This window comes from Lepidochelys kempii, chromosome 1 (genome assembly GCF_965140285.1).
Source record: "Lepidochelys kempii isolate rLepKem1 chromosome 1, rLepKem1.hap1, whole genome shotgun sequence".
NCBI lineage: Eukaryota > Metazoa > Chordata > Testudines > Cheloniidae > Lepidochelys > Lepidochelys kempii.
Window position 1 is genome coordinate 5,362,895 of NC_136380.1, and position 15,233 is coordinate 5,378,127.

Sequence of the window (15,233 nt, forward strand, 5' to 3'; positions counted from 1 at the left end):
ACAGGCAGGCTGGCAGTGCTGGAGGCTGTGGGAGCAGGCATGGGGTGTACAGAGAGAAGTGGGCACTGCTGAGTGCTGTGGAGTCAGGCAGAGGATGTACAGTGACAGACAAGTGGCACTAAGTATTTGTGGGTGCTGTGACAGTCTATACCTTGGGGGACCCTACTGTAACCCCCATTTTCCTCATTTTCATATAATCCTGATCTTACATATAGAGCATACTTTGTAAAGTATCAGGGAAAAGGTTATGATCTCCTGAAAGTCATGTCTCTATCCATATTGGTGATCATTAATGCATATGAAGTTACGAGAATTGTGTTGTTCGGTGGTCACTAAAACATGCTATAATTGGGGGAATCAGCCAGATATTAGCTCCCAGAGGCAAGAGAAAGGAAAGTGACCTAGCAGATAACATGTTCCAGATAACATGAGGGGAATGTCACCGTGGCGCAGAGAACAGGGTGTATGTGCAGCTTTTCATAGAATCCTAGAATATCAGGGTTGGAAGGGACCTCAGGAGGTCATCTAGTCCAACCCCCTGCTCAAAACAGGACCAAGCCCCAACTACATCATCCAGGCCAGGGCTTTATCAAGCCTGACCTTAAAAACCTCTAAGGAAGGAGATTCCACCACCTCCCTAGGTAACGCATTCCAGTGTTTCACCATCCTCCTAAGGAAAAAGTTTTTCCTAATATCCAACCTAAAGCTCCCCCACTTCAACTTGAGACCATTACTCCTCGTTCTGTCATCTGCTACCACTGAGAACAGTCTAGATCCATTCTCTTTGGAACCCCCTTTCAGGTAGTTGAAAGCAGCTATCAAATCTCCCCTTACTCTTCTTTTCCACAGACTAAACAATCCCAGTTCCCTCAGCCTCTCCTCAGAACTCATGTCTTCCAGTCCTCTAATAATTTTTCTTGCCCTCCGCTGGACTCTGTCCATTTTTTCCACATCCTTCTTGTAATGTGGGGCCCAAAACTGGACACAGTACTCCAGATGAGGCCTCACCAATGTTGAATAGAGAGGAATGATCACGTCCCTCAATCTGCTGGCAATGCCCCTACTTATACATCCCAAAATTCCTTTGGCCTTCTTGGCAACAAGGGCACACTGTTGATCATGTTCTCTGTATGTATATATGTATCTTCTTACTATACGTGTCATTCTGTGCATCCGCTGAAGTGGGCTGTAGCCCAGAAAAGTTTATGCTGAAATAAATGTGTTAGTCTCTAAGGTGCCACAAGTACTCCTGTTCTTTTTGCAGATACAGACAAATACGGCTGTTACTCTGATACCTGAAATACATGCAGCTTGTTACTCCAAGTGAAGTTCACACTTTAAGCACTGATATTTGTTATTTTAAGTGAGTCTTAAGTGCACTGGCTAAGAACAGTCAGGAGGAGGTCACACTTATGATATTTTCTCTTTGTTTATTTTGGGTGAGGGAAATAAGCACAAGAAAGCAGAAAAATGACTACCAGTTAGGGAGTCTACAAAACTAGAGCTGGCAAAACTGGAAACAGCAGAGAAGGGAAACCACCGCAAGTTTCAAATGAGGCTCAAAGAAGAGGAGGCTGCACCCCAAAGGGCTATGGAGGAAGAAGCAGCCAGGGAGGAGGCTGCACACAGCAGGGCTATGGAAGAAAAAGAGCAAAGGAGAGACAGAGAGAGAAACAGGGCAGGAAGAAAGAAAGAGAGAGAGTGAAAACACCAACTGGACTTGATAGAGAAGCAGAACCAGAGGCCCCTGAGCCAAGTGACTCCCATCACTCCAAAAATCCACAAATGGGAACACTCATGTCCTGCAGACAGTGAGAAGAATGATATAGCTGAATATCTGACTGCCTTCAACAGTCTGTGTGTGATACATGAAATCCCTGATGGTAAGAGAGCTCCTACCCTGATTGCAAAAAGAAAAGGAGTACTTGTGGCACCTTAAAGACTAACCAATTTATCTGATCAAAAGCTTTCGTGAGCTACAGCTCACTTCATCAGATGCATTGCAAAATTCACTGGCAAAGCTCCAAATGTGTTCAATGGAACGCCTAGCGAAGATGCTTTAGAGACTACTGTGAATTTAAAGATACAGTTTTGTGAAGTTTTCAAATTACCCCTGAAATATATAAAGTTAAATTCAGGAATCTTAAGAGGGATATTGGGACGAGTAATGGGGAATATGTAAACAAGATCATAGATTTGTTGGGAAAATGGGTGAGGGGTAAATATGTGGCAAGTTTTGAAGGAATGCTTGGACTTGTTGCTGAAGAGCATTTCCTCAGCATATGTAAGGCTGAAGTAAAGCAGTGTCTATGGGAGAAAGATAGACTGTGGAGTGCATGGACAAAGATAGAGTCAGTGAATGAGATGGCTTTTTTAGCTGACAGTAGGGGGGTGGGAGTCTAAACATTCTCTTATCCAAAAATATTCCTCTAACCCTCATTCCAAATTTCCTGTAAAAGCAGAAGAGCTCAAAAGGTGCTGTCAGTGTAATTCCACTGATCACCTGAGGAATAAATGCCCTGTGCTAGGAGGAAACAGGCAACCAACAGTTCATATTAGTTCTCCTGTCCTCACCAGAGAAACTCCCCAAGCAATCAAAACCTATCATATTGGTTTTGTGAGATTGGCCTCTGCAGAGCCAGATATGGAGCAAGTCAAGGCTCCCCAAATGGATGGCAGGGAGTACTTGGGGCAGAGAGATACAGGGGCCCGGATCTCTCTGATGAAGCAGAGTGTGGGTCCCAAAGTCCAGTATGCGACCTGGCCAAATGGCTGAGATTGTGGGGGTGGGTGGAAGCAGATTCCTCATACATCTAAATAAAATCCATGTGTTGTGGGAAGGTTTGGAAAGCTTTGACTGTGAAGTAAAGGAACAACTCCTAGTCGACCTGCTCCTTGGTCATGTTCTTTCTGTGTAGCTCAGCTTAAAGTATTTGCCTGCCGCAGGAGGGAGTTTTATGCTGGGACCCCTGAGACAAAGGGTAAGATCTCAGGAACTGCTGAGAGAATTGGAGAGAGTCTCCTTGATTCTTCTGCAGCAGGGGGAAGCCACATGCTTCCAGGCAGGAGGGTGGTTGAGACCAACTCTAGCACTCAAGCTGGAGGAAACATCACATCAGGAAGGGATGGGGTGTAATAAATGCCAGGGAGAGATCTGTCCAGGTTGTTAGCTTCCAGCAGGTCACAGCTGAACCAGAGACAAACTCTAGGGAGCATAGAGAAATGAGTCCCAGAGGAGAGCCCAGAGAAGGGGCAGGGAATCTCAGAAACCACTGAGGTGAGTGAGGATTCCTGTCACTCTGTAAGACAGGGAAGCAGGGTGCTTCCAAGTATGGGAGGGGCTTAAACTAGGCAACATGCCCTCAGGGGCAGAGGCAGGGAAGGTATTGTCAGTGAGTAAGGAAACTGTCCCAGTTCTTAGCTGGCAGAGTTTTGCAGCTGAACAAAATAAAGAATGCTTCCGAAGGAGCACAGAGAAATGTGTCTTAGGAGGGGATCCAGTGGAGGAAACTGGGGAAGGAATAGTGGGGGTACAGGAATGTCTCCCCACTAGTCACTTGGGGTATGATGCTGAGGACACTGGAAGGAAGGCTGCATCAGCATCTGTGAACCCATGTACTCAGCCTGTGTCATAAATATAAAGGGAAGGGTAACAACCTTCATGTATATGGTAAGATAAAATCCCTCTTGTCCAGAGGTACAGAATCCCTTTACCTGTAAGGGGTTAAGAACCTGCAATAACCTGGTTGGCACCTGGCCAAATGGACCAATAAGGAAAGAAGTTACTTTCAAATCTGGGGTGGGGGGGAAGCGTTTTTGTTTGTGCTCTCTTTGTGTGTTCCCTCTCTGGACACACACAGAGAGAAAGACCAAGCTGGTAAACCATCTCCTGAAAAGATACCTGAAATGATACATCTAAAATTACACAAATTGTAAGTCAAGACAAGGAAATGCATTAGATTATCTTTTGTTTTAGCTTGTGAATTTTCCATATGCTAGCGGGAGTTTTATTTCTGTTTTATTGTAACTTTGAAGCTGAGCCCAGACGGGAATCCTCTGTGTTTTTTTTTTTTTTTTTAATTTACTCTGTAAAGTTACCTTCCATCCTGATTTTCTAGCTGTTATTCCTTTACTTTTTTAAACAAAATAATAATAAAGTACTTCTTTCAAGAACCTGATTGATTTTCAGGGTCCTAAAAAGCCAGGGGTTTGCTCTGCGCTCACTTTGTAACCAATTGGTTAGTATATTATTCTAAAGCCTCCCAGGAAAGGGGGTGAAGGGGTTTCCGGGGAATATTTTGGGGAAAGAAGGACTCCAAGTGGCCCTTTTTCCTCGACTTGTGTCTAAATCACTTGGTAATGGCAGTAATACTGTCCAAGGACAAGGAAATGATTTGTGCCTTGGGAATTTTTCACCTATGCTGGTAGAAATAAGCGTAGGGGGTGTTTCATGCGGGGCCCCACATCTCTACCCCAGAGCTCAGGGTGGGGAGGGAACCCTGACAGCTGGTGACCCAGGTTTTGAGAGGGAACTGTGTAACTGACGTCCTGAATGGGAACAGTCAGACAGCTGACTTCACAGGAACAGAGAAGGGGGTGGCAGAGGGTACCACAGTCTAGGTCTCAGTTTTTCAGGACCCTATTTCTGATACTTTTTTTGGAAAGTATCTGTGTCTCTTTACATTTAGATGCAGCTCCAACGCCTGTGATAAGGGAGGAATTGAGACCAGGAAGTTGCCAGGTGGTAGTTTGTGAGAATACAAATGGCCCAACTGACAGAGAAGGGGGTGTCTTCCCACAGGCTGGTGAGACACTGAAAGCAGTCGTGGGAAAGCTGTTGGGAAAACGGTGCATCTGATCAAAGGGTAAACACACCTAGCCCACAGAGCTCAGATCACCGTCCTCTAGGGAAAGGGGGCAAAGGGCCAGCCAATGTGCAGGATCGCCCTGAAAAACTATCTTCCCAGACCCTGAGGCACCAAAATTCCAGAAACACAATTAAATTCAGAGCCCACACAGACGGGAACACTGGAGGGAAAGACAAGCCATTGACTGATTACTTGGGAGAGAGTCAAAGGACACCATGGATAATGAACGAACTAACCTCAAACTACAGTATCTGAACAGAGGGTGTGGTAGCATAAAGATACTTGTAAACACCCATCTGTGATTTAAAAAAAATGGTATTAATGTAAAGTTTTGGGATAAGAATTTGATGACTGATGTTAAACCTTATGGTAAGTCTAGTTCATAGATAATAACTGTAAACAGAATTAAATCAGATCACAGCAGAGAAACCTGGTTTGCAGTGTCCCAATAGGGAAACTGAGGCACACCACCTCATGGCCTTGATGGCTGGGTACCAAGAGAACTGTAACACACACTGCCGTTGAGGTAGTCAGTGACTAACCTCTTGCAGCAAACTAAGGGATGAGGTGACACATTCTCTATCATCGGGGAGCATCCTGTAACCATCATAGACCTCATTTTCATATAAATGGGATTTTACATATGAAGCATGCCTTGTAATGTCTCAGGGGAAAGGTTATGATCTGCTGAAAGTCATGTCTCTGTCCATACATGTGCATCATTAATGTATATAGAGTTATGAGAATGGTGTTGTATGGCGGTCACTAAAACATGCTGCAAGTTGGGGAATCAGCCAGATATTAGCTCCCCAGAGGCAACAGCAAGGAAAGTGACCAATAGAGGGGCAGGGTGTCAAACAACCCATCAACACCCATTGTCCAGCAAGGGAGCTCCAATGCAATGACTCACGTGCATGAGGCCCCACTAAGGGAATTGGGCAACCTTAATTGGAGAGACTCAGCAATGCCCCCCAGACATGCCTGGACTTGTGCCCTCCAAACCACATTGACTGAGGGTTTAAAGAACAAACTTGTATATTAAGGACTGCAATATACAGTGGGGTGAGAAAAATGCTTAATCCAGATATTGCCAAGTCTAATAGAGTTGAGAGTTGAGACTGCGTGTGTCAAGGTTCCTTCCCCACTCTGAACTCCAAGGTATAGATGTGGGGACCTGCATGAAAGACCCCCTAAGCTTATTCTTACCAGCTTAGGTTAAAAACTTCCTCAAGGTATAAATTTTGCCTTGTCCTTGAACTCTATGCTGCCACCACCAAGCGTGTTAAACAAAGAACAGGGAAAGAGACCACTTGGAGATGTCTACCCTCCAAAATATCCCCTCAAGCCCTACACCCCTTTTTCTGGGGAAGGCTTGATAAAAATCTGCACCGACTTGCATAGGTGAACACACCCAAGTCCTTGGATCTTAAGAACAATGAAAAAGCAATCAGGATCTTAAAAGAAGAATTTTAATTAAAGAAAAAATAAAAGAACCATCTCTGTAAAATCAGGATGGTAAATACCTTTCAGGGTAATCAGATTCAAAACATAGAGAATCCTGCCAGGCAAAACCTTAAGTTACAAAAAGACACAAAAACAGGAATATCCATTCCATTCAGCACAGCTTATTTTCTCAGCCATGTAAACAAACAGAATCTAACACATATCTAGCTAGATTAATTTCTAAGTTTTAAGACTCCATTCCTCTTCTGTTCCCAGCAAAAGAATCACACAAACAGAGCGAGCCTTTGTTTCTCCCCGCTCCAGATTTGAAAGTATCTTGTCTCCTCATTGGTCATTTTGGTCAGGTGCCAGCGAGGTTATCTTAGCTTCTTAACCCTTTACAGGTGAAGGAGTTTTGCCTGTGGCCAGGAGGGATTTTATAGTTCTGCATACAAAAAGGTGGGTACCCTTCCCTCTATATTTATCACACGCTCCCCAAATCTCAGCTAGGGTGAAACACTGGCTGGGATTTCTTCATGGAGCTCTAGGAGAAAACAGAATTAATAAGACACATGCACCTCTACATATACTACCAAGTATATAAAGACTAAAATATTTTCCACATCTCAAGGATGATTTTAACCAGTTGATTCTGGGAAACTTTCGGGAGAGAGTGCATAAGCCATTTTGTTAGAAGCTCCTGAGATGTATTGGATGTCGAAATCAAAATCTTGGAGAGCTAAACTCCACCGAATAAGTTTTTTGTTATTTCCCGTGGTGGTATGAAGCCACTGTAGAGCAGCATGGTTGGTTTGCAGCTGGAAACACCCTCCCCAAACATATGGGTGTAGCTTTTCCAGAGCGTGGACAATGGCGTAACATTCTTTTTCACTGACTGACCAGTTGCTTTCCCGCTCAGACAACTTCTTGCTGAGAAACACTACAGGGTGGAATTCTTGATCCAGTCCTTCCTGCATTTTGACTACTCCCACACCACCCTCAGGCACATCTCTTGTTACTAGGAACGGTTTGTGAAAGTCTGGGTCCCTTAGCAGAGGGTCGGACATGAGTGTGGCTTTAACCTGGTGAAAGGCCTTCCAGCACTCTTCAGTCCACTGAACGACATTTGGCTCTTTCTTTTTGGTTAGGTCTGTCAGTGGGGCAGCGATTTGGCTGTATTGCGGTATAAATCGCCTGTAATATCCGGCCAAGCCTAAGAAGGATTGGACCTGTTTCTTTGACTTTGGGACAGGCCACTTTTGGATAGCATCCACTTTGGCCTGTAGAGGGTTGATGGTTCCTTGACCCACCTGGTGTCCAAGGTAAGTCACTCTGTTTCAGCCTATTTGACACTTCTTAGCCTTAACAGTTAGTCCCGACTCCCTTTTGCACTCAAAGACTTTTTGTAGAAGTTCCAGGTGTTCTGCCCAGGAATCTGAAAATATGGCCACATCATCAAGGTAGGCGACTGCATAGTCTCCCAATCCTGCTAGAAGACCATCTACAAGTCTTTGGAAGGTGGCGGGTGCATTCTGCAGCCCTAAAGGGAGTACATGAAATTCATACTGCCCGAGATGTGTGGTGAAGGCTGACCTTTCCTTGGCAGATTCATCGAGCGGTACCTGCCAGTACCCGTTGGTTAAGTCCAAGGTAGAGATGAACTGGGCCCGTCCCAGTTTCTCCAATACTTCATCTGTGCGTGGCATTGGATAGATGTCTGGGCGAGTTACAGCATTTAGCTTACGGTAGTCCATGCAAAAACGTATCTCCCCATCTGGTTTGGGTACTAGAACCACTGGACATGCCCATGCACTGCCAGAGGGGCAGATTACCCCCACCTGTAGCATATCCTGGATCTCCCATTCTATAGCAGTTTTAGCTTGAGGAGACACCTGGTAGGGTGGACTTTCATTGGGTGAGCATTACTTAAGTCAATGGAGTGGTATGCCTGTTCAGTCAGTACTGGGGTGGCTGAGAACATCGGAGCGTAGCTAGTGCACAGCTCCTTGATCTGCTGTCACTGCATACACCCAAGGGTCATGGAGAGGTTCACCTCTTCCACGTCACCAGCACTTCTCCCTTCATAGTAGACCCCTTCAGGCCACTCAGCATCATCTCCTCCCTGGGCTGTAAACTGAGAAATCTTTAATTCTCTGGAATAAAAGGGCTTTAGAGAATTAATATGGTACACTTTAGGCTTTCGGTTGGAGGTGGGGAATGCTAGGAGATAATTAACAACTCCCAGGCACTCTTCGACCGTGAATGGCCCTTTCCACCACACTTCCATTTTATGGGCCTGGAGCACATTTAAGACCATGACCTGGTCCCTACATTGAAGGACCGCTCTCTGGCATGTTTATCATACCAGGCTTTTTGCTCTTTTTGAGCATCCTGTAGGTTTTCTTTAGCAAGGGCTAAAGAGGTTCAGAGGGTGTTTTGTAGGTTGCTTACAAAGTCCAGAATGTTAGTTCCTGGAGAAGGTGTAAATCCCTCCCATTGCTGCTTCACCAACTGTAATGGCCCCTTAACCTCACGGCCATATACAAGTTCAAATGGTGAAAACCCTAAACTGGGATGTGGTACAGATCTGTAGGCAAAGAGCAATGGCTGCCACAGTAGGTCCCAATCATTGGAGTGTTCATTTATGAATTTTCATATCATGGCCCCCAAGGTTCCATTAAACTTCTCCACCAAGCCATTTGTTTGGTGGTGGTAAGGAGTGGCAATCAAGTGATTTACCCCATAAGCTTCCCAAACGCTTTCCATAATTCCTAACAGGAAATTAGTTCCTGCATCTGTGAGGATGTCAGAGGGCCAACCTACCCTGGCAAGAATGTCTGTTAGTGCCCGGCACACACTTTTAGCCCTGGTGTTGCTTAGAGCTACTGCTTCCGGCCATCGGGTGGCAAAATCCATGAAAGTCAGGATGTACTGCTTTCCTCTGGATGTCTTTTCCAGAAAAGGACCCAGAATATCCACAGCTACTCACTGAAATGGAACCTCAATGATGGGGAGTGGCTGGAGAGGGGCTTTGACCTAGTCTTGGAGTTTTCCCACTCTTTGGCATACCTCACAAGACCGGACATAGGTAGAAATATCCTTCCCCATTCCCTCCCAGTGGAATGACATCCCCAAATGGTCTTTGGTCCTGTTCACCCCAGCATGGCCACTAGGATGATCATGGGCTAAGCTCAAGAGCTTGACCCAGTACTTAGTTGGAACTACCAACTGTCTCTGAGAATGCCAGTCTTCCTGGTGTCCACCAGAGAGAGTTTCCTTGTAGAAAAGTCCTCTTTCTACAACAAACCTGGATCAATTAGAAGAGCTGAGAGGTGGTGGGTTGCTCCATGCCACCATCCAAGCTCTCTGGAGGCTTTCATCTGCTTCTTGTTCAGTCTGAAACTGTTCCCTTGAGTTTGGAGACATCAGTTCCTCATTGGATTGTGGATCTGGGCTTGGTCCCTCTGGAAGCAATTCACATGATGGGGCTGTTTCTGTTGACTGTGAACCGCTCTCTGCTGGTGCACTATGTTGGGGTTCAGGCTCCGGCTGAGCCTCTTTAGTAGGGTTATCTGCTGCTGCCAGTACAGGCTTGGTCGGGTCCTCTGGTGTTGGGGTTGCAAGTACTGAAATCAGTGTTGGCAATGGGTCTGGTGCTGGTTGTATCGCCGGTTCCGGTTCTGCGACTGGCTCCGTTTGGGTCTCTGGGACTGGATCCACTGCTGGTGGTGCAGACGGTGGCCTGGGCTCCGGTTCCATCACCTCTGACCGGGTCCTGGTAGAAGTTTCCAGAAGAGAGCTAGGCGTGACAGATTAGCCTGGCTGCGGGTGACCATTCCCACCCTCTTGGCTAGCTTCACTTGATTGGCAACAGCATGGGGATGGGATAATCATCATAGACTGCAAAAGTCCACGTTCCTGACCAGCCCTTGTACTGGACAGGCAACTTGGCTGTAGGCAAATTGAAAGAGTTGGACTTGAAGGGTTGAATCGTCACTTGGATCTCTGGGTTGATTAAATTCGGGTCCACTAAGGAAGCATGGATAGCTGACACTTGTGCTCCAGTGTCCCTCCACGCGGTGACCTTCTTCCCGCCCACACTCACAGTTTTCCTCCACTCCAAGTGTATCTGGGAGGCATCTGGGCCTGAGGACCTCTGGTGTGATTCCGGTGCAATGGACTGTAATCTGTTGGGGTTCTTGGGGCAGTTGGCCTTTACATGCCCCGGCTCGTTACATTTAAAACATCGTCCAGCTGATGGGTCACTGGTGTGGCGGGACAATAAGGTGTCTGGAGTGTTCCTTGGTGTGTAGTTGGGGCTTTGGGCGGCCCCCAGTAGTAGGGTGTGGTCTGAGGTTGTCCCTTCTGGTATCCGCTCCAACTACGAACAGTTTTTTTTTTTCATTTCTGCCACCTCCACCCATTTGGCTCCAATCTCCCCCGCCTCGATTACAGTTTTGGGCTTACCATCTAGGATGCATCTTTCTATTTCCTCAAGAACACCCTCAGCCTACAGAAAAGCCTATTCTCAGCCTACAGAAAAAATCCTTTGTCTCCAGGCAAATAGACAGAAAAAACGCCTAGTTGCTCTTAGCTTAAATAAACAAACAAGAACGAAAAACCTCTTCAGGTCTGTGAAAAACTTGTGCATTCCCTGCAGGAGGTTAAGTACCCTGCACTGAGGTAGAGAAAACTCCTGCTCAAAAAAGACAAATCCCTTGGTTACACTTGCTGCTCTGGCCCCCAGGCAGAGACAGGAATACTCTAATTGCTTTCAGCTTAAAACCTGTTTCTAAGCAGCCCAAAGGGGAAAAAATGTCCTTTTAAAATCCTATTGTGCTTCTGCTTCAAAATGATGAAAAAAAAATCTCAAAAGCATCTAAAAAAAAATCTTAAAATGATCCCACCACTCTCCCACCATGTCAAGATTCCTTCCCCACTCTGAACTCTGGGGTACAGATGTGGGGACCTGCATGAAAGACCCCCTAAGCTTATTCTTACCAGCTTAGGTTAAAAGCTTCCTCAACATACAAACTTTGCCTTGTCCTTGAACCATATGCTGCCACCACCGAGCGTGTTAATCAAACAACAGGGAAAGAGCCCACTTGGAGATGTCTAACCCCCAAAATATCCTCCCAAGCCCTACAGCCCCTTTCCTGGGGAAGGCGTGATAAAAATCCTCACCAATTTGCATAGGTGAACACAGACCCAAACGCTTGGATCTTAAGAACAATGGAAAAGCAATCAGGATCTTAAAAGAAGAATTTTAATTAAAGAAAAAGTAAAAGAATCAGCAATGTAAAATCAGGATGGTAAATATCTTACAGGGTAATCAGATTCAAAACATAGAGAATCCCGCCAGGCAAAACCTTAAGTTACAAAAAGACACAAAAACAGGAATATTCACTGCATTCAGCAGAGCTTATTTACCAGCCATTTAAAGAAAAGGAAATCTAATTTGGAATGGAAATGGAAATCTAACCATTTCGAGCTAGATTACTTACTAACAAGTTCTAATACTCCATTCCTGTTCTGTTCCTGGCAAAAGCATCACAGAGACAGACAGACAGACCCTTTGTTCCCGCACCCACCACTCCAGCTTTCAAAGTATCTTGTCTCCTCATTGATCATTTTGGTCAGGTGCCAGCGAGGTTATCTTAGCTTCTTAACTGTTTACAGGTGAAGGGGTTTTGCCTCTGACCAGCAGAGATTTTATAGTTCTGTATACAGAAAGGTGGTTACCCTTCCCTTTATATTTATGACAGTGTGCTTACATTTTCTTTTCTTTTGGTAACTACTCTGACTTTTTGCCTACCCCTTAATATCACTTAAAATCTGTCTTTGTAGTTAATACATTTGTTGTTTATACTAACCTGAAGCAGTGTGTTTGGTTTGAAGCGTGACAGAGACTCCCCTTGGGATAAAAAGCCTGGTGCATCTCAATTTCTTTGTTAAATTGACAAACTCATTTAAGCTTGCAGTGTCCTGCGGGCATAGCTGGACCCTGCAAGAGGGAGGTTTCTTGGGTTGTGTCTGGGACTGGAGATATTGTCTAGTGTAATTCGGTTGCACAAGCCGAGGAGCAGCTTACATGCCAGAGACTGTGTGTGAACAGGCCAGGAGTGAAGTTCTCACAGCTGAGCAGAGGAAGGCTGGCTCCCAGAGTAAAGGATTGGGGTGACCTAACAGATCACCAGTCTAAATATCACCAGAGGGGAACATCAGAGGGTCGCAGAGCAGCATGTAGGTGGACAGGTGGGCAGTGCTGTTGAGATTATATTTTTCTTTGTGACTGTTGGTCCAAGGCCAGCTTTGGGACCTTTCTTGCTACAGAGTGTGTTTGGGGATTTTCAGGGTCTCTTTGCCCTGACAAGCCATAGAATACAATCTGGGTGTCACAAACTTTACTCAGTTTTGTTTCCAGTTGTTGTTGTTCTGTAACTTCAGGCATTTCATTGGTAGAAGTAACCATTGACATTTTTGTGACAATGTACCCCATTGCAATATGGGTTATGTACGATGTCATTGGAAATGTTTCAGAGTAACAGCCGTGTTAGTCTGTATTCGCAAAAAGAAAAGGAGTACTTGTGGCACCTTAGAGACTAACCAATTTATTTGTTATTATTTAAATGTTATGACTTTCTGAATATGATTATCCTTTTTGTATGCATTTATGATTTTTGTCAGAAGCTCTGAATATTTAGTACTTCTCTGCATTTCAAATGTAGTTACAACTGGGTAACAACCAATAGGGAACTTGGTTTCAGTCTCGATAGCTGGTTGGGAAGGGCCTATTCAGGGCAATGTGACATTGGCGGAAACAATAGGCCTTAAGAGAAAGTGATCTCCCACCTGGTGAGCCTCCCTGGTAATGCTTCAGACAGACTCAACGTAATGGATGCTATGACTCTACAAGGCCATGTGACCAGGCCACATAACTCTGGACTCAATCTTGGGGAGTCTGTAATTTTCCCACAAACTAGTCTGGAAACCAAGTTTTGAAACAAAGGGTTCCCACCTTATGCTAAATCTGTAGAAAGTAGGGAGTGACATCGTTGGTGGTTTTTCACTCCTCACTCAAGAAGACTCCGAGAATGTTCATAACTATAACATATTTACCATATTATTTGTTTAAAAAGCATGTAACCCCCTTGCTGTGCTTTTCTCCCTTTACAGGCACCTTGAGCATTTCTGAGTCATATCGACGCATCAACCGCCTCATGGCAGCTCTTAACTTCACCAACTCTGATGCTTCAACTTTCATCCTAACGGGCATCCCTGGCCTGGAGGCTGCCCACATCTGGATTTCCATCCCTTTCTTTACATTCTACATTGTCAGCCTGTTGGGAAATGTCACGCTTCTGTCTGTCGTAGGTATGGAGCAGACTCTGCAGAAGCCAATGTACATGCTGCTCTGCATACTGGCACTTACAGACATTGCCACACCTACCTTTGTCGTACCAAAGGCACTGGGCATATTTTGGTTCAACTTGAAAGGCATTACTGTGACTGGCTGCCTCACCCAGATGTTCTTTCTCCACACGGTTTCTGTTACGCACTCAGCCACCCTCGTGACAATGGCCTTTGATCGCTACGTTGCCATATGTAACCCTCTGAGATATGCCACAATCCTCAGCAATGCACAAATAGCTAAGCTAGGACTTGTAGGTTTCATAAGAGCTGTTCTCTTCATTCTGCCCCTACCCCTGCTCCTGAGTCAGCAGCCATTCTGTGCCAACCGCATTATCCCACACATGCAATGCGAGTACCTAGCTGTGGAGAAGGTGATGTGTGGGGACCTCACAGTCACCAGGATATACGGCTGGGTGCTAATGTTTGTGATCAATGGGTTTGACCTGACGCTCATTGCCCTGTCCTATGGTCTGATCATCAGGGCCGTCCTCAGAATCTCCTCTAACAAAGCCCACCAGAAAGCCCTCAACACTTGCACAACCCACATCTCTGTGATGCTGACATATTATATTCCTGGACTCTTCTCCAGTCTCACAAACCAATTTGGTCAAGGCATCGCTCCCTATGTTCGCATTGTTTTGGCTGACCTCTATCTCCTCATCCCTCCCATGCTCAACCCTATCATTTATGGGGTCAAAACCAAAGAGCTTCGTGACAGAGTAGGCAAATACACCTGCCGAAGGTGATTACCTGGGGCCACTGACTTGAAACCTGTGTGGCAAGGGGAGGAAAGCATATCTCCTCATTAATCAAGGGTGCAGTGTCCCAGTTTGGTAGAGCTAACCATTGTGGAAGTTCACAGTCTGAGAATTTCCTCCCAACCAACATCTTATCACTCCATCACTAAGCACTGCTCTTTCCACTGCTGAGTTACCTGTCTCTGACCATCACTTGACCTCTTTATTGTCACCCCTCAGCCTCCCTGCTCACACACTCTGATACTTAGCCTTTCCGTAACTCTAAGGCTATATCCATACAACCACGCTGTCCACCTACTCATCGTGTCAACCTACTCTATGCAACTCCAGCTACATGAATAAGGCAGCTGAAGTCGATGTACCTTAGGTCAAGTTACAGCGGGTTCTACATTGTGGGGAGGTGGAGAGGGGGCTGTCGATGGAGAAAATCTCCCATTGATTATGTTACTCTTCTTCTTGGGGGTCAATTGCAGAGTGATATGCTGTCGAGTTGGTGGGACTTCACTAGACCTGCTAAATCGACCGCCGGTGGATTGATCTCAGATCATCGATCCCAGTTGTAGTGTAGACCTGCCCTAAGACTACCATAAGACACTGTAGCATTTTGATGCAAAGTAGTTTTCCATTAGTCCCTCTGTGGTAATTGTTCTTGTCCAGTTTTACAAACAAATGTTACACTTTCAGATAGCCAAAGAGAAAAAGAAAGAAAAGGCAATGTTGAAGTTCTTTATCATATGGACAGTGATTTGCT

General features: G+C 45.5%; 1 protein-coding gene across 1 annotated transcript; it reads left to right on the forward strand.

Annotated features, from left to right (window-relative positions):
- Positions 1-4,720: 4,720 nt before the first annotated feature.
- Positions 4,721-14,470, forward strand: LOC140917334 (olfactory receptor 52D1). Its single transcript, XM_073359953.1, has 2 exons — positions 4,721-4,848; positions 13,488-14,470. The coding sequence occupies exon 2, from the start codon at positions 13,532-13,534 to the stop codon at positions 14,468-14,470; it is 939 nt and encodes a 312-aa protein (XP_073216054.1). The 5' UTR covers positions 4,721-4,848; positions 13,488-13,531.
- Positions 14,471-15,233: the final 763 nt, after the last annotated feature.